At 50.9% G+C, this 24,937-nt stretch overlaps 1 protein-coding gene across 1 annotated transcript in view; it reads left to right on the top strand.

Moving 5' to 3' along the window:
- The window catches only part of SNED1 (sushi, nidogen and EGF like domains 1), an 85,694-nt gene that overhangs the window by 7,562 nt on the left and 53,195 nt on the right, over positions 1-24,937 (top strand). The window contains exon 2 of the mRNA XM_043993646.1: positions 24,452-24,739. Coding sequence (XP_043849581.1) covers positions 24,452-24,739 — 288 coding nt within the window. The remainder of the gene's footprint in view (positions 1-24,451; positions 24,740-24,937) is intronic.

Genomic DNA, 24,937 nt, shown 5'->3' with positions numbered 1-24,937 from the left:
CAGGATCACAATCCAGGTCCTGTGACACTACAGATCTTGCTCTTGCTCCTGCCCCATTTTGAGTGGCTAAGAAGGGCCCCCCCCCCATTTCTTCCCAGGCACTCCCTTCCTCCCCCCTTGCTGACATTACCTTCTATAAACACATGTCCTATTGTTAAGGGCTAAAATTCTAGCTAGACTGTCTAAAATATCTAATGAGTGGTCGCCAATAAATTATAAGCTTTAGCAAGAGTTAGACTTTTAAGCATTTATTAAGGAGAATAAGAATTTGGTAAAGAGAGAGAGAAAGGCCTAGATTCCTATCTATTAAAGGGAGAGCACATTTCTAGCTCCCTTCTCCGCCAGCGTCCTCAGGAAAGAGCCCCAGACTCAGCGCCAGTCTCTTCCTTCCTCCTCCTCCCACTAGTCTGCGTCACTTCCTCCCCGCCAAAGAAAAGACTCCTGGTCTTGCCCTCAAAGACCTTCGCTTCATGGGCAGAACTCTTCTACAGTAAGTCTCCAGCAGGTGGCGTCATTCCAATCGTTACACTATTAAGCACCATGTCTACACAAGGTGGGAAAATTCGGAGACCCAAATGAAAGCCTGCCCAGTCCCTCCCCCACCCCAGCCTACGCAGGCACGTGCCCAAATATTAAAGCCCCAGGAGCACAAGTGGGAGAGGACCCACAACGTGGGGCATCAGGGAAGACGTCCCACACCGGTGGCACCTGAGTGGCTGCTCTAAGAAGACGAGAATTCACAAAGCGGAGAAGGGAGGGCGCTGCCCAACGAGGCACAGGTGGCAGCGGGAATGTCCTCAGTGAAGAGGAGCCAAGGGTGCCAAAATGAAAGGTCAGCGGGAGGCAGAGCAAGGACAGCCCCTGAGAGAACAGCACAGGGAAGTGCCAGGAGCGACTTCGTGGGGCAGATGGAAGGAAGCTGGAGAGCCGAGGGTCTGGATGTGGTAGCGATGTGTGAACAAAAAGGAGGGTCAAAGGATCCCAGGCCTGGAGCGAAGAGTGGCCCCCGGGGCACCATGGGAGATCAACAAGACTTGGTCATTGATGGGATACAGAAAGGAGAGAAGGGGACTGGAGAAGAGAGTCAAAGATAGCTCCAAGATCAAGAAGACAGGTGGGGAAGATGGCAGCCCTCAACAGAAATGGGCATGGTCCCACTCTCTGCTGGGATCCGTGTGTCCTCCTGGGGCTCTCATTGCAGATGCTTCCTTCAGCCACTGATGTGCTCACACCTGAGATGCCAGTGGGAAGACCCGATCTTTCAGACTTTTCAAAGTTAATAGGTTTTCCTGTAGTCAAAGGGGAACAAGAGATAGAGGCTTTCTTCAACTCCCCACCTCCACCACCACCCCCAAGCAGTTCTCTCTCAGGCATTCACTTGGCTGACCCACCACTCAAATGCTTGGTTCTTCACTGGCTAACTATTTTGTCCATATTTTATCCCCGACTGAGCATGCATGACTGAATCCCTTCATCCAATCCCAAGACACTTCCTGTGCAGTGTCTTTCCTTTCATCTAGGACTTACAGAACTCTACTGCCCAATTTGATTAATAAGGCTTAGTTTAACTCCTTTGATTGATTGCTTGATTCAACAGACTAGAGGTGTTCTCCCCTAACAAGGCATCAAGGCCACATTTACTGGGTGACATTGGCCAACCCCCTTCATCCCTCTGGGCCTCAGGTCCCCATAGATGAGAGGGGGTTGACTCAATCCCCTCGAAGGTCCTTTCAACTCTAGATCTAGGATCATAAAATCCTGTGAATTTTAGAAGGAAATGCCTTTTCCAAGAGGTCCAAAAAATGTTGCAACAGGTGGTGTCCCTGAAATACAGAAAGTTCAGTTCCAGAAAAATGTCTGGACCTTTGACAAGATTGTCCAATATCCTGGATTTGTTTAATGGCAAAATGTCCTGTTTACTAAAGACAGTAAGCCTCCTCCCCCCCCCCCGCCCCGACCCTTTTTATGCTCCCAAAAACCCAGGCACAGGCCCTTTCCCTGGGGCTTTCCAGCTGCCCTGACGGTATTGTCTGATGTGCTGAGCTGAAATATACGCTCTCTCCACTTACACAAAGTCATGGTAACTAATCACTCAAAAACTTCTCTCCACTTTGTCACAAACACCCAGGGTCCAGTTCTCACACTACCCTGTCAAACCTCCTGGATCACCCGGGTTAAAGGGATTCATTGATGCTCTTTAAATAGCTGGGAACTTTAGAAACAGACCTACCAGCCATGGGCAGACACCTACCCCTGCCACCTCCATGAGCAATGTCTCTTCCCAGACAGTGGCCCTAGAGTCAGATGCAATTCTACTTCAAATGTACAAAAAGACTGTCATTTATCAGGACAATTCAATGCACCAAGTTTTTGTTAAATGACCACAACAAGGTAAGAGCTGGGGACACCTGCTTGGCTCCAGAGGGCAGAAGCAGGAGCAATGGGTGGAAATTATAGGTGGCAGATTTAGTGATCTCAGGATGAATTTTCCAAGGGTTGGAGCCGCCCTCCCAGAGAAGGGACTGCCTCAGAAGGTGCTGGGCCCTCTCCCAATAGGGCTTTAACAAAAGCTGGGTGCCCACTTGGTGGGTATAGAGGGCATTCTTTGTCAGGTATGGGTGATTTAAATGGCCACTAGGTCCCTTCCAATGCCTCCTTTCTGTGATTCTATGGACTATAAGTGCTCAAATTCTCCAAGTTCTGCTCAGGAAGAAGGCTAGCACTCCTACCTAAATGATAGGGGCTTGGCATCTTTCCCTATGACGTTATAGATGCTTTGGATGCTTGGGCAGAAAGGACAAGAGTTTCCTTCTTGTCCAAGAAAGGGATCACATCTCTTCTACTTTCCATGGATTTTCTCTCCAACATATTTTTCTTCCCAAGATCTAAGGACTTCAATCTATAGTTCCTAAGAGGGAGAATTTGCTCTGAGTGCTCTTTGGGAGACTAAGGGTTAAGCCTCTTATGCCAACATTTTTCTAGAAAGAAAGCCTTCCACCACCAGAAAGAATGAAGAGCTAAAGCCCATGTCCTTTGATTCTGGACAAGTCAGCTTATCACCTAGTGCCCAATTCTGGATAAGAAGATTGTAGCCCTTGAGATTCCGAATTCACTCTACAGCTTTGGAGCATCTCTGTTAAATGTCTAACGTTCATATTTCCAAATACGCCACTTTAGGTTTACAGAAAGACCCCATCCAACTCCATGACTCCCCAGCGTCTGGAGATGCAAAAAGAAACCCTTTGTTACACATGTCATCCACTAACAAATACTCAGCAATAGCCTACTGACTTTTCCCTGAGAACAGTTTAGTTTTTGAGGGCAGGAAAAACTCCTTGATAATTGGAGTTGTTCGAGCCATTTGGCTTGGGGTGGAGGGGGGAGAAGGGTGAGGAAGGAGGACTCTCGATCGCTAGAAATCCTCGGCAAAGCCTAAGTGGCCATTTGCAAAAATTTTTTTTTGGCTGGAAAACCACTGTGTTCCCTTCTACTCCTGAAATTCGGTGATTTACTGACCACCTACTGTATATAGTCCAAGACACTGTGCTAGGCACTGAGAGAGACTGGACAAAAATGAGATGTGGCCATCAAACCTGACCAGGTTTGGGGTCTGGAAGCCTGGGGTCTGTTTTTGTGGTTGCAGAGTAGAAAGCCAGAGCTTTTTTTTTTCCTGAAGCAGGATTTTTTTCTCCTAGTTTATCATGGACATGATGTTTCATCAATCAGTCAATCAATAAACATTTATTACGTGCCTATTATTGCCTATGCAAAACCCAATCTATTGCTTGCTAAGAAAACCCCCCAACAATCTTTGCAGGCAGGACTTGGATTCTCTTGGATTCTCACTGACTCTGGTGACTGCTGGGCACAGAGCAGTGAGGTGGATGGTCAGAAATGAGCAGGCTATTTAGGGGGGAGGGGAGATTGGAGGGGAAAGAAGGGTCAGGCTGGAGAGTTTGTCTACAACAGAACAAAACATCTGATCAAGCGTCCATGTTATTCTTGCAGACAAGATGAGCTCACAGGCTCACAGGTCTAGGGCTGGAAGGGTTTTCAGAGGCCACGGAGTCCAGCCAGATGAGGAAACTGAGGCTGAGCTTTGCCACCCTGCTTTCCCCCCTCCCTCTTGATGTGTTGTCTTCCTCCAGGAGAACGCAAACTCCTTTAGAGGGACTGACTCGGTTTCTCTTTGGTGTATTGCTTAGCACAGTGCTGTGTTCATCAGACAGGCTTAATCAATGCTCTCTCCCTATATCTCTTCCCTACCTACCTCTCCATCTGTCTGTCAATCCTTCTGGCTAAACTTTCTGTCTGTCTGCCTGTCTATCCTTCTATCTAGTCTATCCTCCCATCCATCCATCCATCCATCCTTCTTTCTTCTCTATGATAGATATCTGTCTGTCTGTCTGTCCTCTATCAAATCTATCTCTCTGATCCCATAACTAGTCATCATCGGAGCCAGGACACAAGCTCAACACTCTGTCATCAGCACTCTTCTGCTTCCAGAAAGGTACAGGCTGGACCACAGACCGATCATGGCATCTGTGCTGCCTCTGAAGGTATAGGAAGCAGTGGGCCGCCTACCCCAGTGACTCACTGACCCTTTCAGCTTCAGGCTATGCCCCTCCTGATGATTTTTCTCCTGCCTGGGCCCCCTTGCCAGGGTCCAGCCAGCAGACACTAACAAGACTCCCTCCTCTGACTCATCCCAACAGGCCAAGAAGGGAGAACAGATTCTTGGCATCACCTTCTGAAATCAGGAGGTGGGAGATGGCTCTCTGAGCAAGGTCTGTAGGTAGAACAAGAAATTAAACACACACACACACACACACACACACACACACACACGGATACAATGGAGCCAGTGTGCTCAGGGAGATTAGGGAGCTCAGCCAGAGTTAAGCTGCTGTGGTCACTCTGTGCCCCCAGATTCCTGTTCCTGGGAGAATGAAGTGAGCTGGGGAGCAGGAGAGGATGAGGATGGGGCTGAGAGCAACCCAGGGCCAGTAAGCCAAGAGCCACAAACCTAGGAAGGAGGGGAGGCCCAGACCATGAGGACGAGACATTTAGGGGTCAAGAGTTTAAGTTAGAGATGAGCTCAAGATGCTTGGTGTCATGAGAGATGTTCCTCAGTGCATAGACAGCCACCCCCAGAGTCAGGAATCACTCGGTTCAAGACTGACCTTGCCACAAGCTGACTCGGTGACCCTGGGCAAGTCAACTAACATCTCCCCACTCCAGCCAATTCTCTAGGCCTCTGAGTTGCAGGCCAGTGGGTAGAATAAGTCTGCCTCTCCCCTCCCCTTAGAACGTGCAGGACACAGAGCCAGGCACTGAGGGTTCAAAGACAAAATGAAATCAGTCTCCGCAGTCTGTGTGAGGGATACAACATGAAACAGGTCAGCACACGATCATTTGAGGAAGGAGGCCACCCCAACATCTGATGGGATCAAAGCCAGCTTCATCTAGGAATGAGTCTCCCTTCCCTCCCCCTGCCCCCACCGGCTGCCAAGGACATCCCCTCCAAAGTTAGGTGCGTGTGATCCATAAGTCTTTGATCTATATGCACACGGCTCCCTGATTAGAAGATAAGCTCCCTGAGGGCAGGAAATGTTTCTCCTTTGGCTTTGTAGCCACAGCACAGAGCATAGCACCTGACATGCAATAAAGGCTTAAGTCACCGGTCCTGGATGCATAAAATGATGCACCTGACCTAACCTCTGTATATAGTAGGTGCTTAATAAATGTTTGTTATACTGAATGGGAACAACTCAGTGACTAAATTTCTTTTTCTATGTCACTTCCCATTTCCTTATGTGACTCTAGGAAGCCCCAGAATCAGACAGGACAGGGTCCTTGCCCTTTATCTGAGTCATCTCAACCTCAAAGGTCACCATGACAGGAGACCTAGCTCTTCCTCCCCTACCTTTGTCCCATTTCCCCACAGGCCTCTGTTACCTGAAGAGAAATGCTCACCTCATTCACAGCCTGCTTCACTTCCTCAGGCTTTAGGAGGAAAACCAAGCCTGGTTTTTGGCAACACTGTCCAGCCATGTGGTGGATAGCACCATAACACAAACAAGGCGTGGAGTCTCACAACCTGCTTCTGTTTGGGGGGTTTTGGGGGGTTTGTGGGGTTTTGGGGGGCAATGAGGGTTAAGTGACTTGCCCAGGGTCACACAGCTAGTTAGGGTCAAGTGTCTGAGGCCAGATTTGAACTCAGGTCCTGCTGAATCCACGACCAGTACTTTATCCACTGCGCCACCTAGCTGCCCCCTCACAACCCACTTCTAAGTCAGAGGCAGGCCTTGAACCCAGGTCTTCCATCTCTCTCTCCATCTCTCTGTCCCTGTCTCTCTGTATCTCTCCATCTCTCTGCTTCTGTCTCTGTCTCTATCTCTGTCCCTGTCTCTCTCCATTTCTCTGTCCCTGTCTCTCTGTCTCTATCTCTATCTCTGTCTCTCTCCATCTCTCTGCCTGTCTCTGTCTCTCTCTATCTCTGTCCCTGTCTCTCTCCATTTCTCTGTCCCTGTCTCTCTGTCTCTCTATCTCTGTCCCTGTCTCTCTCCATCTCTCTGCCTGTCTCTGTCTCTCTCTCTATCTCTGTCCCTGTCTCTCTCCATCTCTCTGTCCCTGTCTCTCTGTCTCTTTCCATCTCTCTGTCCCTGTCTCTCTGTTTCTCTCCATCTTTCGGCCTCTGTCTCAGTCCGTCTCCATCTCTGTCTCTGTTACTCTCCCATCTCCCTGGGTCTCCCTGTGCTTCTCTGTCTCTGGTGCCTCCCCGCTTTGTCCTGTGCCTGCCCCTAAAACATACTCACTTTTTGGAAACCCCAGCCTCCAACCCTGTGTCCGCACCCCTGAACTTGTCACTCAGCCAAACAAGACACATTTCATCCCTTTCATCTTCCCTCATGAATCCACTCTTTATTCCTCTGGCCATTCTCTTGGGCCGTCTCTGATCTCATTCCAGTGTCTCCATCTCCCCAGTGAGGTGCGGGAGTCTCTCAGAATGCAAACACATCAGTCTGTTGAGGGCCTTCTGGTCAAAGCTTTTCCAGGGACAGTCAGCCCTCATCTCACTTAGATGTCAGGGGCAGGCACAAAGGGGCTGAGGAGAGGTGAGGTGGCACACCTTCCCAAGAGGGAATGGAAGAGAATTTCAGCTCTGATTAGCTTTTAGAGAGCCTTCGATTCAGCATGGCCCCAGTGAATCTCCAAAGTCCAACAAGGCCAGAGGACTCTAAAGAAGGACAAAATTTACCATCATGATTTTTAGTTGGTGGGACGCCTCTGAGCCCCGAAGGCTCTTTCTTGAGTCCTAAGTCCTCTTGGACTCTTCTTGTCCAATGCTCTTCTCAGAGTTGCTGCTGGTTGTCCCACTTATCCCTAACGATGCTATCTGTGGGTTTCTGGGGCTTACAGCCCATGGTAGAAGGGAATCCGAGCCGTTGGCCCGCCTTTCCTCCCTACACTTTACCCATCATCACTTCCCAAGCTACCCAACAGTCCCCAAGCCCCAAAGGTAGCGTAAGGAGGAATCTTAATTACCCTGAAATCTCCCCAGGCCCTCCCTTCCCTGAAAAAGAAACAAGACAGCAGGTCATACATTTTTTAAAACCAAATTCTTCAAATGCCTTGGGGAACGGGGAATTTTTATTATTTTATTTTTGGCAGCGAAGAGAAAGGAATGAATGAAAGCATGTGCCCTTCTAGGTCTGGTCCCTAGAAAGAGACCCAAGACCACGGAGCTAGAAGAGCCTTCGAAAGCCCCTGAGGCTGCGCCAAGGAAGGCTTGGCTCAGGCTTCCCAGGTGGGAGGTGAGCACCAAGAAAGGGGTCATCAGCTTCCTGAACCAAACATTCGGAGAAAAGCCCTCTGGCATTCAACTTCCTTATCTGCAAAGACTGGAGCAGGGAGGGGACCTTGAAGAACATCTAATCCAACCCCAACTTTCACAGACAAGGAAATGCATTCCCTGACCAGTCAACCAAGTGAGATTCGAACCCAGAACCATCTGACTCTGGACCTCCTGTTGTCCCTGTACCACACTTCCATTCCTCACCTGCTGAGGAGCCAGTCTTGGCATGGTCCTCTGTGAAGCTCGCTCAGTGTACCCTGGGTTTGGGGCAACTTCTCTGAAATTTAATGTTTGTGCAAGAAAGAAATTCAGAAAAATGAACCGAGTCGTGGCCACCTTGGCCCGCTTCGCACCCACTGGTTTCAGTCTTTCTTCCTGAAGTTTCACCCCTGAGATCTTTTCTCTTTATCCTATTTTTCTCTTTCAAAAAGTCTTTTCATTTAGTGCTCAAACACTGCATGAATTGAGTATGGTGGGAAAGAGGTAAGTAAAGTAGGGGACAGAAGTATGCAGGGGGAGGGACTTAACATCAAATTCAAGTTGTCAGATTTCCACAAACTGAGGATATCAGTGAACACTGTCCTCAGGAGCCCGTGGCTATGAAGACACCCTCATTCTAGAGTGTCCGTGGAATCCATCTCAGGAGAAATGGAGGCTTTGAGAGGTGAAGTGAATTCAGTGAAGGCCACGTATCCGGTCGGTAGCAGAAGCAGAGTCTGAACCCAGATCTTCCTGACTACAGGCCTAGCACACTACCCACTGTGCCACACTGTGCTCTCCCTAAAAAAGGTGTTGGGGATTTTATTGGAATGAGAAGTCACTATCACTCCACGGTAACATGGCAGCCAAAAAGTCCAGTGTAGACCTCGTTCACAGAGGACATGGGAGAAGATGGCACTCCTCTCCTCTGCCTCGGTCAGGCCACACCGACTGTCTCCAGTTCTGGATGGCATATTTCATGAAGGACGGGACCAGCTCGAGGGTGTCCCTGCAATGGGAATTGGTGGGGAAAGAAAAAAAGAAAGAAGACTCGGGTATAGGAAGAGCTATCTTGGGGCAGGGTAGAACCAGGCTTATTGTGCTTGGGCCCAGAACTGGGAGCAGAGGGAGGAAATAAGGGGAGAAAGATTCAGGCTCTTTGGAAGGAAAAAACTCGGTTCCAGTTGGAGCCAGCACAAAGTGAGGTCGGGTCCTGCCCCACCAGAGTTCTTGGAGTCAAGGTTGAGAGGATCATTACCCAGGTGCGTGTGATGAGGTGACTCAGCAGTGCCTTTCCTGTCCCGCTTTGTGGACTCCACATACAAGGGGATCCTGAAACTCTGAGAAAACCTAGCCATGGTGACCTCAGTCTGCTGGGACAGATTGGCTAAGCCCACAACACGGCCTGCTGCAAGGTTGTGGTTTCCATCTGCAATCGCATTACCTTTGGGGTCTCTGAACAATGATGGATGGGGCTGGTGAGAAGTGTGTTTTCAATAAGCCCTCAAGCTGATCAGATGTCTCGGTCTCAGGGTAAGCAGATGTGGTGAAGGATCTCATTACATGACATGCTTGGGACCTACATACTCCAAACTCGGCAGGTTTTTGTTCAGGGCTCTTCGCTTCCTCTGGTGCCCGAGCTGCCCACAATTTTGCAGGAATTCTAAAGAAAACTCTTGGGTCTCTTGCCAGTCCCCCCCCCACACCCCGAGAGCTTTCTCTTTTTCTCTGGCCTGAAATGGCCTGTCCAAGGTTCAGCTCATGTCAAGTTTGGAGGATTAAAGGCTGACCATGAAACTTGCAAGTTCAGAATTACAAAGAGCAGAACTTTGCTTGTTCTGGTGTTTTCACATAATAAATTCATGACGCTATCGGGCAGAGTTGACCTATGCTTGTGGGAAGCCCTTGAACGTGGCTCTTACCCAGAAACTAAGCAGCCCCGCACCTAAAATGACCAGCAGATGAATTGTCAAGATCAGGGCATATGAGATGCTCTGACATTCCTCTGATGGATTCGGAATCATTTGCTCTTTTGAGGTGTCACTTTATACAGAGTCAGCTCACTGCCACCGGGAAACAGTGAACCTTCAGTGACAAATTGGGGAGACCGAGAGCCACTGATGTCAGCAGCCAGCCAGCCAGCACCCCAAGATTCTTATGTAAAGATGATGATTTACTTCTTTCATGAGATAAGTAAAAATCAATGAGTGTTGAGAACTTTATTTTAAAAGGAGAGTAGGAGTTTAGAACATACTCAAACCTGAGCTGGGGGGGGGGGAAAAACATGATGCTGAAAGCTATTGCATTATTGCCCAACAGTTGTCACACTTCATAAATCTACCCTCTCACACACAAGGTGATCATCTGCTTCTACCTAACCAAGATCCCAAAAGCCTTCCCCAGGCATCTGTTCCATGGTGATCTCCTCTGCCAAAATGGTGGACCTCTCTAATAGGACACAACCTTGACCCACTCTGTGATACAACAGGATACAACTAGGCTCCACCTAGTTTCCAATTCCCTGAGCTTAGCCCATTGGTAAGTGTAAGAACAGCAGCCAATAATTAAGGTAGAGTGATTAACTAGCTTTGCTTTGCCATGGCAGTTCTTGTGTACCCTAAGTGGTCCCCACTTTATTCATCACCTTCTCCTCAACAAGTATAATATGTGTATCTATCACCCGGGGTCCTATAAAAGATACCAATATACAAACAATAGTCTACCAAGAACCTCCTCCCAAGCTCTCAGCCACTCCCATTTCCTCAGAGTATAGTATCGCCTAAATTAAGAAAGGAGATTCAAGAGCTATGACAGAGTGTAAACTCCTGGCCCATACTAAGTCTTAATAAATGCTCGTTGATTGGCTGAAAAATTCAGAAGGAAGAGGAGGGGGCTTAGCAGTGCATCCAATTCTACAGGGCTCAAAGGAAATAAAGGCTAAGAAAGACCTACTGAATATGACGATTGATGTCTTTAAAGAAGAAGTATAGGTCAAGTGTTTTTAATCTCTTATCCCCAGGGCCTAGCGCCTAAGAGGGGATTATTAAATGCTTGTGGAATCGAAGTATCTCTAAATCAGAGGACCAGAAAAGACCTGGAGAACCACCAAGTCCAGCCTGACCCTGAACAAGCATCGCCTCCCCAGCCCACCCCACCCCCAAACAGTCTTCCAGCCTCTCCTTGCAAACTTCGAGCTAGGGAAACCCAATGCCTCTGAGAGAGCCCAGCCCACTTTTCAACATCCCTGACTGTTGCTCTTCCTGGCATCGAGTCCAGATTAGAATCTTTGCAGCTTCTCCCCAAGGAACAGAAGTGAAGTATTGGGGGCAGAAACCAGAGTGTAAGAGACTAAAGAGGAGGCAGCAAGCCGGTGAATTCTTGCTTCAAGTTGGGTGATTATAAGAAGGAGGGATATAGGAGAGCGACTGAAGAAGTAGCTGTTGGGGGGGATAAGGGTTGTTTTTTACAGTAAGAGAAAACGAAATCTACTTGTGGGCACAAGGAAAGTATCTGGTAATAATATGGGCAATGACTGATGGAGTCTAGTCCTATGGAAAGCAGGTGAATATAGAAGCAAAAGCCCCCTCCCAGGGGCTAGTCAAGGAGCGAGGACGGATGGTCGCTCTGGCAGAAGGGAAGCGAAGGTGCAGGCATTTTCAGGTGGAGAAGAGGCTTCAGTTGCTCCTGTCAGTAACGTAGGAGGTGAGAAGGAGAGGGGAGTTAGGAAGCAGACATTTGGAACAGTATCTAGATCTGGGTTTCAAAGCATGAACTCAGGCCAAACGGCGGCTTCTGTGGCTTTCTTTACAAAGAAGAAAGCATTGGGGGCAGCTAGGTGTCGAGGTGGATAAAGCACCAGCCCTGGAGTCAGGAGGACCTGAGTTCAAATCCGTCCTCAGACACTTGACACTTACTAGCTGTATGACGCTGGGCAAGTCACTTAAACCCCGTTACCCCGCCAAAAAAACAAAAACAAAGAAAGCATTTGAGGTTTCTCTTGGTAACCCAGGAGGCAGAGAAGAATCAATCAGCAAGGTGGGACTTCCTCCCCTGTCTCCTAATCCACCCCCCTTGTTCTTGCTTCTACAAGGCACTGTTCTTCACCTTTGAGTCCCTTCCCCCTTGTCCTTCCTCTCTTCCCGCCCTCACTAATACCCAACCCTCAGCCACCTCCACCATCTATCTGCCTTCTCTGCTTCTACTCCTGAGCCTTGCAGAAGTCCTGGAAGAGGTCATGAAATAATTCTGACTTGGTTCATGAAACACTGCTCCATGGACTAGACCTTTAATGCTGCTCAGCGATCCTTCCCACACCCCCCACCCCCATTTCTAGCACTCTTTCTGTCCCAATGGATACTTCAAACATCTCATCCCCAGCTCCCAATTGCTCTCTCAGCTGAGAACCTGACCTAGAAGGTGATCCATTTGATAAACCTGTCTTTAGGGCTTTGTTTTAGCTCATCACTTGGGAATGAATTGATTGGTTCCGACTACTGTGGGTTGGAGCCACCCATTTATGCTGGATTAGAAATCTTCCCCGCCAGATTCAGCCCCTTCTTACCTTTGCACACTTTCTCCCTCCACCATGGTCTCCTCTCACACCTCTAGCTTGGCCTTCAGCCCCCCCCCCGCAGGATTCCATCTTGCTCTTCCCATTTCTGAATCTATTGTTCTATATCCAAGGCACTAGAACCTTTCTTATCCGATTCAAGGCATTTTATGTCTTATACCTTGTATTACAATTCAGTGTTTGGTTATAAGCTCCTGAGAGGAAGGCGGAACTTTCTTGTCTCCAGGATTTCATCCTGTGCTTTGCTCATGGCAGATGTTTAGTAAACATTTGTAGAATGGAATGGAACGGGAATGTCACAGAGATGCTGAGGCCTGACATTCTTCCAACAGGGTGTTTAGGGAGCAGATTTAAAGGAAAGGAAAGTATCAAGATTAAGGGAATTGCCTATTTCCCATTGTTATGTTGGGAGGGATCAACGTGATGGTGAGAAAATGCCCCGTCCGAGCTGCTGTCCTCAGCAAGCTCCCAGCCTCCTCTCTTTGAAGAGAACTCTTCCAAAGGGCTGGCTCGCTATAATACAAGATTCTTGGAGAAATGGATCCAGCCCATTTGCTGCAAGCACAAGCAGGACCAGGCTGCGCTTGTGGCAGGATGGGCTCACACCCAGGCTGCCAATCCACCTCCATCCCGAGGAAGTTTGACAGGGAGCTGGCCTTCAGATCCCATTAGCATCAGGCACGTTTGCAGTTTGTGGGGGGAGAGATTTGGTCTTCAATTTCCATTAATGTGACTGGAAATTCCCCGAACACCGCAGTGAAAATTTACTCCATAATTATATTTTGCTTGGCAATGAGCAAACCAGGGCTAACCCATGGTTCTTGGGAAGGGGAGTTTAGGGGAAAGCATACACTAGGAAATGAAGCCACTTGGGGCATGGAGGCCCTTAACAAACCTGTTCATGGACAAAAGGGTGTATAGGAGGTAGTCCCTCAGAAGGCTCTTTGCCTTCTTCATTAGTCCTGCTCCAGACACACGCTATCAAAATGTTCATGAGCCATCTACCTCCCAGGCCCATTTGGTTAGGTGACTGACTATCTGAAAGATCAGAGCTGACTCATTCCAGCTAAACCCCTGTCTACACTTACCACTTGCCTTTATAACCTAGTGTTGCAAATGGAGTGCATTAGCTGACTGTAGGCTGTGATAAGCAAGGAAGTACGCAGGAAGTGGGGAATATGACAGTGAAGAAATGTAGGTGTGAAAAAGAAGGGAATAAGCATTTATTAAGCATCTACTGTATGTCAGACACTGTGCTAAGTCCTTTATAGATGTTATCTCACTGCAACCTTACAACAGCCCTGGGAGGCAGGTGCTCTTATTATCCCCACTTTTCATGAGGCTGACAACTTTGTGCAGCTCTGCCTCATTTAAATCTAGTTTGTGCCTGAGTAAAAATATGATGACATCATCCATGATATCACTGGTCCTCTTCAAAACCAAAGGACAAAACAAGCACCTACTATGTGTCTGAACTTCATTAAGCACCTTCTGTGTGCGAAGCACTGGGGTGGGCTTAGTCCACATGGACTCTTGGAAAACCCTCTCCTCTCCTCCTCTGGGGGCTGGGGCAGGGGCAGGGATGAGGAGGTTTCCCCAGAACCAACCCTGCCTTGTGGTTCTACTTCAGAGGCAGGAGGCAAGGTAGAGAGAATGCTGGCCGTGAAGTCAGGAGGGAGCTGGGTTCGAATCCCTCCTGTGGCCTTGGCCTGCTGTGTGACCTTGCACTCAGGCTGCCTCTCTGACCTTGGAGAAGATGCCTGCAAACTGAGGCCCACATGGTATTTGGAAAATGCTATAGAAACGTCAGCTTCATAGATTGGAGATTTGGAGCACAAAGGGGTCCCAAGGCCATCAGGTTCAGCCACCTTATTTTACAGATGAGGGAACTGAGGCTGAGAGAGGTTAAGTGACTTTCTCAGGGGCCCACAGCTAGTAGATGTTTAAAACAGGAGTAGAACTCAGGACCCCCAAGACCAGCACTCTCTCCACCTCACACTTCACTAATTCCCTCTGCCTGTGTGGTCTCTTCTCATACTGTGCTACTGAGACAAATACCCACTTACCCGATTCTAAGGCAAATGTCAGGACCATGCCTGGCCGCCCCCAGGATGGGGGACAGGCAGGGAACCTAAGATTTCACTGATTTAGGTAGCAGCTTCCCGGAGAAAGAAAGTCCCTCTCCCCATGCAGGTTGACAACTCCTCTGCACATTGGGGTCTTGGAGAGCTGCCCTGAACCGTGAGAAAGGAGTACAGGGACTTGCCCAGGGTCCTGTGGCCAGTATGTGGGCAGAGCTGGGGCTTCTGTCCCTTCATCACACTAAGCTTCCAGAAAAAAGCAGAATTCTCCCAGTAGAGTGAGAGCAGCTCCCCAGCACGTGGTACAGTCTGGCACATAGTAGGTATTCAAGAGATGGTGTTCACTGAATTGCACGGAAGTCTCTGCCTTGGTGCAGCGCCCTAGGTCTCCCCTCAGGTGTTGGAGGGAAATTCAGGGAATAGCGAAGCTGGAAAGTAGCCTAGAGGTCACTGGGTCCAATCCTCTGACTTTGCAGAGAAGGTAACTGAGGCCGGGGAAGGAACTCGCCTGGCTGCGAAGGGGCAGGTGAGCGGCCAGAGCCTGGAGCCGGCTCTCCAGACTCCAGAGCGGGGCTCTCGGCTGCCTTTTTCTCATCCATGGGGCAGCTGTCCACACATCTGGACGCCGGCTACCTGCACCCAGCCCCGGCGGCGGCTCTCACCAGCCGACGTTTCCCGTCCTTCCTGGTTGCGCCTAAGTCGGAAATACCACAAAAGTAGCGTTTCTCCTTCTAGTTCCTTCTCTCGTCCCAGCCAAGGTCCAAGACAAGCCTTCAGGAAAAGTCCCCACAGTGCTCCCGAGTCCTGAAAGCCCTCATCATGGGCACCCCTGCTCCTTCCCTCCTGGGACCCGGCCCGTGGCACTGCCGGGGGCGGGCGGGCGGCGGGCCTGGGGGAGGCACCGTCCCCACCGGGTCTCCCTCCCATCGCCCTTGGCCCCAAGCCTCAAACCCTCGTTTTTGCTTTTCTAGCGTTCCCACCCATTTTATTTACCAAGCTGCAAAATTGTCCTGTGATTTGTGGTCACATAACCCGAGCCAAGGGAACAGTTCCCATTCAATTGACCAACAGCTCGCACACGCCCAAGAAATACTGTTAGACGGTTTCTCTCGTTCAAAGGGAGGGAACCAGACTTCCCCACCCCTCTCTCTACTTCCCTTCCCCCAGCCCGATGCCAAGTACCCCAGAAGCCTCCGCAGAAGGGGCCAGAGCGAGCACCTGCATCTGAGCCGACTGAACCTGCTGCCCTTGGGGCCGGGACCTGCTTTCTCAGGAATGCCTTGCTTGTGGCTTTCGCTGCTGGCTCCCACTCCCGAGAGTTTGTGGCTTCTCTCATACCAGACCAGTGAGTGGGGGTTTGTGTGCACGGCCAGGGAGAGGTTTTTCTGGGCCACTGCCTCTTCCTGAGGGCAGGTGACGGCAAGAACCTGACGGCGTCCCTCCGGGCACTGGAATGTGGCCTTCCTCGGTCGGACCTCTCAACCCCTTTGTATCTTTCAAGTCTCAGGGTACCACCTCCTCCATAAAGCCTTCCGAGATTTCCTCCCTCCCCACCCCCTTCACAGAATCCTCCATTAAGAGCAGGGAGAAAACTCAGACTTATCTAGTCCAGCCCTCTCATTTTACAAAAGAGGAAACTGAGGCCCAATGAGGTTAAATTGCTTGCTCAAGGCCACACAGAAAGTGATGTACTGGGATAGACAGGTGTGGATGGGAGGCAGTCTACACCATTGGAGGCACCCACTTCTGTGCTCACAGAACCCCTAGAATATTTGAGCAGGTGTTGTCTCCCCACCAGGAAATGTAAGCTCACAGAGGGCAGACGCTGCTTCGTTTCTGTTGACAGTGTCCTGAGCTCCCACCACAGAACCTGGCACACAGTAGGTGTTTACTAAATATTTGCTTCATTGGACTGAATTGTCTTTCATGGTTTCTGGCCTCTTTCAGATGTCACTGGACCAAGTCTACTCTGGGGTTGGGGAGAAGCCGCTTTCAGGGCTCCACATTCTCAGTATGGAAGACAAGCACAGGGCAGGGCCAGGCTGACCAGTGATCAGCAGGGACGCTGCGGGAATGAGGGCAGAGGCTAGGAAATGCAATGGTCTCAGAAGGAAACCTCGAGCCCAGCGCCAAAGGGCTGTGCATGCAAGAGGTGCTGTTCTCCAAGGAGTCCCTCCCAGGACCAGAACAGCTCAGAGTTGTTCAGAGCTGCTCCATCCCTCGGCAGAGCCTTCTGCTCTTAAAGGAGCAGTTAGCACTGAGCCCCTTCTCCAGGTTTCATCCTGCATGGTTAGCGAGCTTTCTTCAGCCATGTTGGCCAGCCGTCTTATCATCTCTACTGTACTCTGGGCATCTCGTGTTTTTATGCAGTGGCTGGCAGGTGTTCTCCCCCATTCGACACTGAGCCCCTGGTTTTCATTTTGCTTTGTATCCCCAGCACTTAGCCCAGCTCCCAGCATGCAGCAGGCACTTAATAAATGGACTTGGCTTGGCTTGAGGAAGCACCCGGAATGTGAAGTGACAAGGACCACAATCGGAATATGGGACAAGCCCCGGACACCTGGTTCTGACGTGTTCTGGACGAGCCCTTTGCCCTCTCTGGGTTTCCATTCCAAGTTGCCAGATGAGGGGGCGGACTTGATGGCCTTGGAGGCCTCTCTGGGATCCCCCAAGGTCCTTTCGGCCCCAGGATTCTAAGCCCAAGATTTTGAGTCCGTTGAGGCTCATGCTAGTTTTGTATCTCTAGCTCCTCTCCCAGTGCCGTGAACACAGCAGGGAGGCACTTACTAGATGAGGTCAGACCAAAGAGAGAATACTGTGTCCAGTTCTGAGTGTGGCCATTCAGGAAGGATATTGACATGCTGGAGAGTGTCCAGAGAAGGAGTACCAGGGTGATCCCTTTAAGAAACTGTGAATGTTTACCCTGGAGAAGAGAAGGTTTAGGGGTGGCCAGAGGGCTATCTTCAGATATTTTCAGGGCTATCACGTGGATGAGGGATTAGATTTTATGGCAGGAAAATTTCCCTCACAATTAAAGTTGCCTCAAAGGGGACTAGACTATCTCAGAAGAGGGTGGGCTATCTCAGGAAAGGGAGTGGGCTATCTCAGGAGGAAGGTGGGCCATCTCAGGAGGAGGAAGTGAGCTATCTCAAAGGGAGGGGTGGGCTCCCCCTCACCACAGGCATCAAAGGTTGGATGACCACGTGTCAGAGATGCTGAGGTTGGACCAGATGGCCTCTGGGGTCCCTTCCAGCTCTCACAGCCTATAATCCTTTGATCTCTAAGGTCCCCTTCCAGCTCTCTGATCCTAAGTTAGTCAGGCCAGCCTGATGTTCTTTGGCAGCCCCAGTACTCCCTCTACCCAAACCTCAGGATGGGACAGGGTCAAGATCCTCAGAAAGGTCCCTCGAAGCTAATGCTTCGGAAATGTTCTTACTTTCCTTGCTCCTGCTTCCTGAGCCAAAATGACTTGCCAAGCCTCGGTAATTGGGGATGGGGGGGGGGGGGAGGTGAAGGGCTCATCGAAGACTCATTCCTCGCACCCTGGCAAGACAGCCTCCTGGAGCCCAGAACATCCTGGGTCCTCATTAGCAGGACTAATGAGCCCCTGGGCCCAGGAGGATGGCCGCATGTCAGCCAGGAGCCTCCCACCTTGCGTCTCAGGCTCAGCATAGAGGCTGCTCAGCTCTTGGGAGGGGGCCTCGCCTGCCCCTCATTACGAAAGGGAACAAAGGGCAGGGTTTGGGTCTGAGGCGCCGGTGGAGCCAGGCCACTTGCCGAGGACACAGCCGGCCTGTGAGCGCCTGCTTGGGTCTTAATGACCTGGCACGTTGAGGAAGCCAGCACAGCTCGTTAAGCTGGTGATGGGGCTTAGCAGAGCAGCGGGTGGCCAGGCTGTCCTGCCTGGGATTGGGGGCCTGGGCTCAGCGTGAGGGAGCGTGAGCATCCAGTGAGTCAGGCAGGGGTTTTGTGGACAATGATCAGAGGGAATGGGGGGGGCAACTGTTTTACTTGGAGCTGAGGGTCCTCCTCCTCTGGAAGGAGGCTGGCGTCCCAGGTGGGGCCCAGAGGAAGCTGTGCTGATGATTCCCTGGGGTGGGAGTGATTTCCCAGCCCGCAGGAGCTGAGAAGGAAGTGCTTCCATGTGCCCCCCTCTGAGACCACCTTCCATCGGCTCTGTGTCTGTCTGCATCCATCCAGCTACTGGCATGTGGTCTCTTGGAGGGGCATCTGCCCTCCTTGGGGCAAGCACTAGTTTTGGTCTTTTTTTTGTATAATCAACACAACACAATGTCTGATATACAATAAGCGCTTAATAAATGCTTGCTGACCAACAGTCTCCCCAGCCCGCCTCCAGGCCTATGAGAGGCCACTGGCCTCAGCTACAGGACAGCCCGGCCTTGTCAAATAAAAACAACAACAAGATGAGGATGATAACATTTATACAGCACCTATATGTACCCTGCACTGTGCTAAGCAACCCTGGGAGGTAGGTGCTGCTATTGTACCCCTTTTATAGATGAGGAAACTGAGGCACACAGGGTCACACAACTATAAGTGTCTGAGGCCGAATTTGAACTCCGGTCCTCCTGACTCTAGGACGGGTGATCTACCTACTGCACCACCCAGCTGCCCTGACTCTCTGTTCTTCCAAATGAATTGTGTGATTTTTTTAGTCTAGCTCTATCAAACGGCAAATGACTGGCATAACATTTAAATCTGTAAGTTAATTTAGGTGGGAGTAGGTAGCACTTGGGGTCTCGTAACTGAATGTGGGGGTCGTGAAGAATTTATCAAGTCTACCTATTTTATGTACATATATACCCGGGGTGACAGAAACATTTCTCTGGTGTAAGGGGGTCTCGAGTGGCCAAAGCCGAAGAAGGCCCTCAGTAGAGTGTGTGTGGCCGTTCTTCAGGGAGGGTCCATCCTGGAAAAGCCTGCAGGGGCTTTCAGCCAGCGGTGGGGTGCGGGAAGAAGCCCCGCCCCCACCCCACCCCCGCCCTCACCGCCCTGGCTGCCCCCTCTCGCTCCCACCTGCTCTCCCGCTCCGGGTCCCCTGTGAATGGCGAGGACAGAAGCAGCGGGTCAGCTCCCTGTCATCCCTGGGCCCAGCGCCGTGGATTTGTTCCCATTTTATCTGACTGCCGCCATTATTCTTTCTACCTGAAAACCATCCCACGCTGATCACAGGTTGGGCCTCTGAGGCCTTTCCGCCCCTGGCTCCAGCAGACCGACCTTCGCATCTCTTTAGCCGCGTCACTCCCCTTCCTGCCCTGAGGTCCCCCCCCCCCACACACACACACACACAACGCTCCATCTCTTCCCCCATGCCTTTGCTCGGGCGTGGGGCACATGTCTGAGTCCACACCCTCCTCCCCTCTGCCTCTTAGAATTCCTCACGTCCTTCAAAGCCGGTCGGTCCCTAGACCCCCTTCTAAACGCCGCGCTCAATGATCTATCTCAACGCTACCTTGTCTGCGCTCGGCCCATCCGGGCGTGGCCTGCAGTCCCCGTGAGGGCTGGGCTAGCTTTACTTCTGTCTGTATCCCCAGGGCCTGGCATAGCGCCCCGCACCCATACAGCCCCGTGAGCCACAAATGGCTGATGCAGCCACTCTCCCCCCAAAGTAAAAACGCCCCCATACACCTACAAAGTCCTTCCCCGCCCCTATCTGCTACTTGACAGACAACACGTGGTCCCCGAGGATCTGCCATAGTTTTCCATCTCAGCAACCTCCCTCCTTCAAGATCTAAGCGGATGACCAGCCTCGTGGCTCATGGGGGTCTTTTTTGTGGCTGCCTCCAGGACAAAGTGGGAACCAGGCCTGGGAGTGCAGGTGGGCCAGGGAGCAAGGCCCACTGACCGGTCCGAGTGGCTCTCAATCAGCCCCATAAAGGACAGAATAGGAGCAAAGCCCCCTGCTCTTTGTCCAAAGAACGAGCCAGCTGTTGGAGAGGGAGCAGCAGATCCGAGCGGACCTGGTTCAGGACCCTCCGGGAGACAGCAAGCAGAGAGTAGGCTCCGAAGGGGCCTCGGAGGAAGGTGGAGGGACAGCCTCCCAGGTTGAAGGCAGATGGACAGGTGCCTATCAATAGCCCAAGAGGGTGATAATGGTCGTGCTCAGGACTGGTTCCAGCCCTGTCCAGCGCTGGGACTGCCATTACTGCTCCTCCTGCACCTTTCCTGATAGAGCGGAGAGTCCTTGCAGGAAGGGGTGTTGTTTCCTCACTGCCCGGCAGTCAGCAGGTGCCTAATAAATGCTTCCTCTTCACCCATCATCTCACCTGCCAGCTGTGTACTTGAGGGCCTGTGTCTTAGTCATCTCTGTATCTACCACAGCACTGAGTACATGGGAAGGTGACAGGTTGCCCAAGTGGACTGGATTCAACTGAATTGACTTGGAAGCCATCTGAAGGGTTATGAGAGGAAGGGGGCACCAGTCTTGATGGAGCTTACAAAAAGGAGATGGAAGGCCTTGGGCACCAAGACCCCATCAACTTTGATGTTCTAGTAGTAATAACAAGAGCTTCAAGGTTTACAGGCCCTTTGCCCATATTAGCTCATAGGCTCCTCCTGGTAGGTCAGTGCTCTTATTATCCCCCAGTTTAGAGATGAGGAAACTGAGGCAGAGATTAAGTGACTTGCCTAGGGTCACACACAAGTATCTGAGTTGGAATTTGAACTCAGGTCTTCTGACTCCAGGTCCTGAGCTCTGTGCCCTGTGGCACCCCCTGGCTGCCAAGAGGCAAAATTCGGCTGGCTAAAAATAAATGTCCTAATGAGGGCAGTCCTGAAGCAGAATGAGAAGCAGTAGCCAGTTTCCTTAGGTAAAGGCGGCTTGGAAGGGTGTCACAGGCTTTGAGATTCAGAGATACTGTCACCTAGAGAGAGGGGCATTCCTACAAAAGAGACGGTCTGGGACCAACCTTGGGCCTCTGAGCCCAGCCCAGGTGGGGGACCCCAGACCCCAGGGCAGGCCCTAAGCATCACATGTAACCGAAAAGAGGAAAACAGCCTCTTTTGTTCCTGGCTATTGAAAGCAAGGAAATAAGACCAGGTTTCCAATGGCACGCCCGCATCCCCTCCCAGGTGAGGAGGGAGCTGGCCCCAGTGAGCTGGGCACTGTTTGCTTAAGCCTCTGCAGCTTGCCCTCGTTTTCTCAGCTGTTTCTCTTTCCTTTGGCCCATCTCTGGCAGGAGAACAGAGCTTGGTCTGTTCCACCTTCCTCCCTAGACCCCCAGGCTACAGTTCTCCAGCCCACACCTTGTTCCCTGCAAACATGAGGCAGACACTGACACAGGAACAACCCGGGAGGGGACCAGCTTCAGAGGATGGGGATGGGGCAGAGAGGCAGGGAGGGAAGAGTGGGAGGGGCGGGGCCTCCTCTCTAAGTCTGGTGTCCTAGCCACACCTAAGAGGGCGTGTTGTCACTTCAAAGGCCAGGAAGAAAAAACTCTTAAATATTTATGAGAAGGGGCAAACCCGCTGTATGAACGGACCATCTAAAGGAGCCCAGCCCAGGTACCAGGGCAGGTTCTGCTCGGAGCCCTTTGGCTTCCCATCTGTTCGATCAATGAAGGAAACCCGCAATATGTAACGAGGAGGGGAGAGGTAGGAAACATTCAAGAGCTTATGAAGGATGAGGATTGTATCCTGATCTTGGCACCTTCCTGTCCCTCCTCCCCCATTGCTCGGGCACATCTCCAGGCAGTCTTTTCCTGGAAGCAGCCTGGACACTGTGGCAGGGGAAGGGGAGGGGCAGACTGGAATAGAGGCATCCCCACCTGGATGTCTTCTTGCCATTCCAACCTCATTCTACTTCTGGTTAAATCCACACCTCTCACAAACTGCCCTGTTCCTGAGTGCCCAATCTCAGAGTCATCCTTAGCTCTTCCTTCTCTCTCACCCAACACACCCTGCCAAGTCTTGATGATTCTATCATCTCTTAAATCCACAATGACCCATCCCTCCACTTACCTGGCCACCAACCTAGCTAAAACCTTCATTACCTATTGCCTTGACTGGTTTGCTAACCTCCCATTGGTCTCCATGACTCCAATCAAGTTTCTGAATTTCTGTCAAACTGCTTTTCCCAAAGTCCAAGTCTGACCAGCCACCCCACTACAAAACAAAGTCTAGCCTTTGCGTGGCTTTTAAAGCCCCTCACCACCTGCCCCCTTCTCCTTCCAGCCTTGGCACTACCCTCCACATCCTCTATGATCTGGCAGCCCTGGCCCTCTTGCCAATCCCCTCACAAGGCTCCAGCTCGCCTGCTTCCTTCAAGATGGTGTGGATCCCACAGGCCACCTTTCCTACCCACCCCCATTGGTATCTCCCCTCTGAGATTTTCTCCCATTTACACTGTATGTAGCTTTGGGTGCATTTTTTCCCCTATTAAAACCCAGTCTCTCTGAGGTCAGGAAATATTTTTTTGCCTTTCTTCATGTTCTCAGCACTTAGCACGATGCCTGGCATGAAGAGACTTGAGTGCCAAATAGAGCAGATTTGGTTTGATCCTGGAGGTAGTAGAAAGTCCCTTTAGTTTATCAAATGGGTCAGAACTGCTTGGGGAAGATCAGCTTAATGGAGGATGGGTCAGAATCCGGAGAGAGCTGTGGAGGTTGTTCCCATAGTCCAGGCTAGAGGTGATGAGGGCCTGAGTTAGAGAGAGTGTTGTATGAGCAGAGACAAGGGGTCAGATGCAAAACATGCTGTGGAGTGAGTGTGGCTTGGGTATGAACTGGAGGAGCAGCAAGGATGGCGGTGCCCTCAATGGCGAGTGAGAAGTTTGGAAGGAGTGAGGGTCTGGGAGATAGCACGTTCTGGTTTGGACATGTTGAGATCCCAGGACATCCAACTTGGAATGTCACCCATTGGCAGCTTGGGACCTGAGACTGGAGCTCAGAAAGGAACAGTCATGTGCATCGAGATGATCATGGAACCATTGGCTCCATGGCTGGTGAGGTTGGAGAGCACAGAGCCAAGAGATGGCTTCCCAGGTCAAAGTCTTGGCGCACAGCCTCAGTGGCTCTGACGTGGATGACAAATCAGCAAGGAGGTTGAGAAGCAACAGTCAGTCTCCCAAGTAGGAGGGTAGTCAAGGGGAAGCTTTTCCACAAGAGAGAAGAGGGGAGAAGATCCAAGAGGGTGGAGCCAACTGTCAGATGCTGTCCAGAGGTCCAGGAGGATAAAGATTAGGGAAGCCCGTTACATGTGGCAAGAAATCACTGGAAGAGCAGCTTCAGTTCCATGATGAGGTTGGAGACTTTAGAAGGGAGCAAGAGAAAGTGAAGGCACTGGGGAGAGATGGCTGTTTCAAGGAGGTTAGCTGAGAAGATGAGGAGCGATCTAAGGGGACAGCTAGCAGGGATGACCGTGCCTAGTGAGGGTTTTTTTTTAAGAACAGGGGACACGTGGAAGAGAGGGAGAGAGAGGAACAGAGAAAGGGCAGAGAGAGAGAGGGGATTAGAAGGGGCAATCTGTTGGAGAAGAAGGGAGGGCACAGGATCAAGCATACACGCATAGGGACTTACTCTGGCAGTAAAACATCAGAGCCTGAAGCAAAAGAGGAGAGAATGGAGGATGATGTCAGGGGCCTGGCAGATAAGAAGAAGAGTTTGTGATCAGCAGCTTCAAGTAGGAGACAAAGTTCTGGGCTGAGATAGTGGGGGAGGTTTAAGGAGGCACTACGGGCAGAGACACAAAAGGCTCATTAGGAAGCAGTACAAGTACTGTGTCCCTGCAGAAGGCCAGGTGACGGTGGGTCACCCCTTGTGAAGTCGTGTGCTTTCCTGATATCTTCACAGCACCCGTATTGGTGGATGACTGGGGTCACTAACCACTAAGGTCCTTCCCACCTCTGAGATCCGGTTTCTAGGACGGGACATCGCTGGTTGTAGTCTCCACGGCAGGATCCCCGTGCCTTGTCAGACCTTTTGCCTTCATTCTCTTCTCAAACAGGTGAACAACAATGGAATTATCTCCTTCCTAAAGGAAGTCTCCCAGTTCACACCAGTTGCTTTCCCCATCTCTAAAGACCGCTGTGTGGTGGCTGCTTTCTGGGCTGATGTCGATAACCGCCGTGCAGGAGAGGTCTATTACCGGGAGAGTAAGGAACAGGCTACCCTGCACAGAGCCTCGGAAGACATCAGGAGATACTTCCCAGAGCTCCCCAACTTCTCAGCAAAGTGGGTTTTCGTGGCTACCTGGCACCAGGTGACCTTTTTCGGAGGGAGCTCGTTTTCTCCGGTAAGTTCAGCCTTTGGTGAGGGTTGGAGGGAAGGAAGTCTAACTAGGTTTTCTAACCTAATGCGATCCCTGGCTGTGGGGTCCTTACCTGTTTTCTGCCTTCAAGTTCTACAACGTCTACTAGAGCCCAACATGGCCTTGCCCAGAACCACTTTGGATCTGCTCCTTTGGGGATCCCTTCTGACTGAAAGATCTCCC

This window comes from Dromiciops gliroides, chromosome 3, assembly GCF_019393635.1.
Source record: "Dromiciops gliroides isolate mDroGli1 chromosome 3, mDroGli1.pri, whole genome shotgun sequence".
Classification (NCBI taxonomy): Eukaryota; Metazoa; Chordata; class Mammalia; order Microbiotheria; family Microbiotheriidae; genus Dromiciops; species Dromiciops gliroides.
This window is presented reverse-complemented; position numbering and strand designations above follow the sequence as displayed.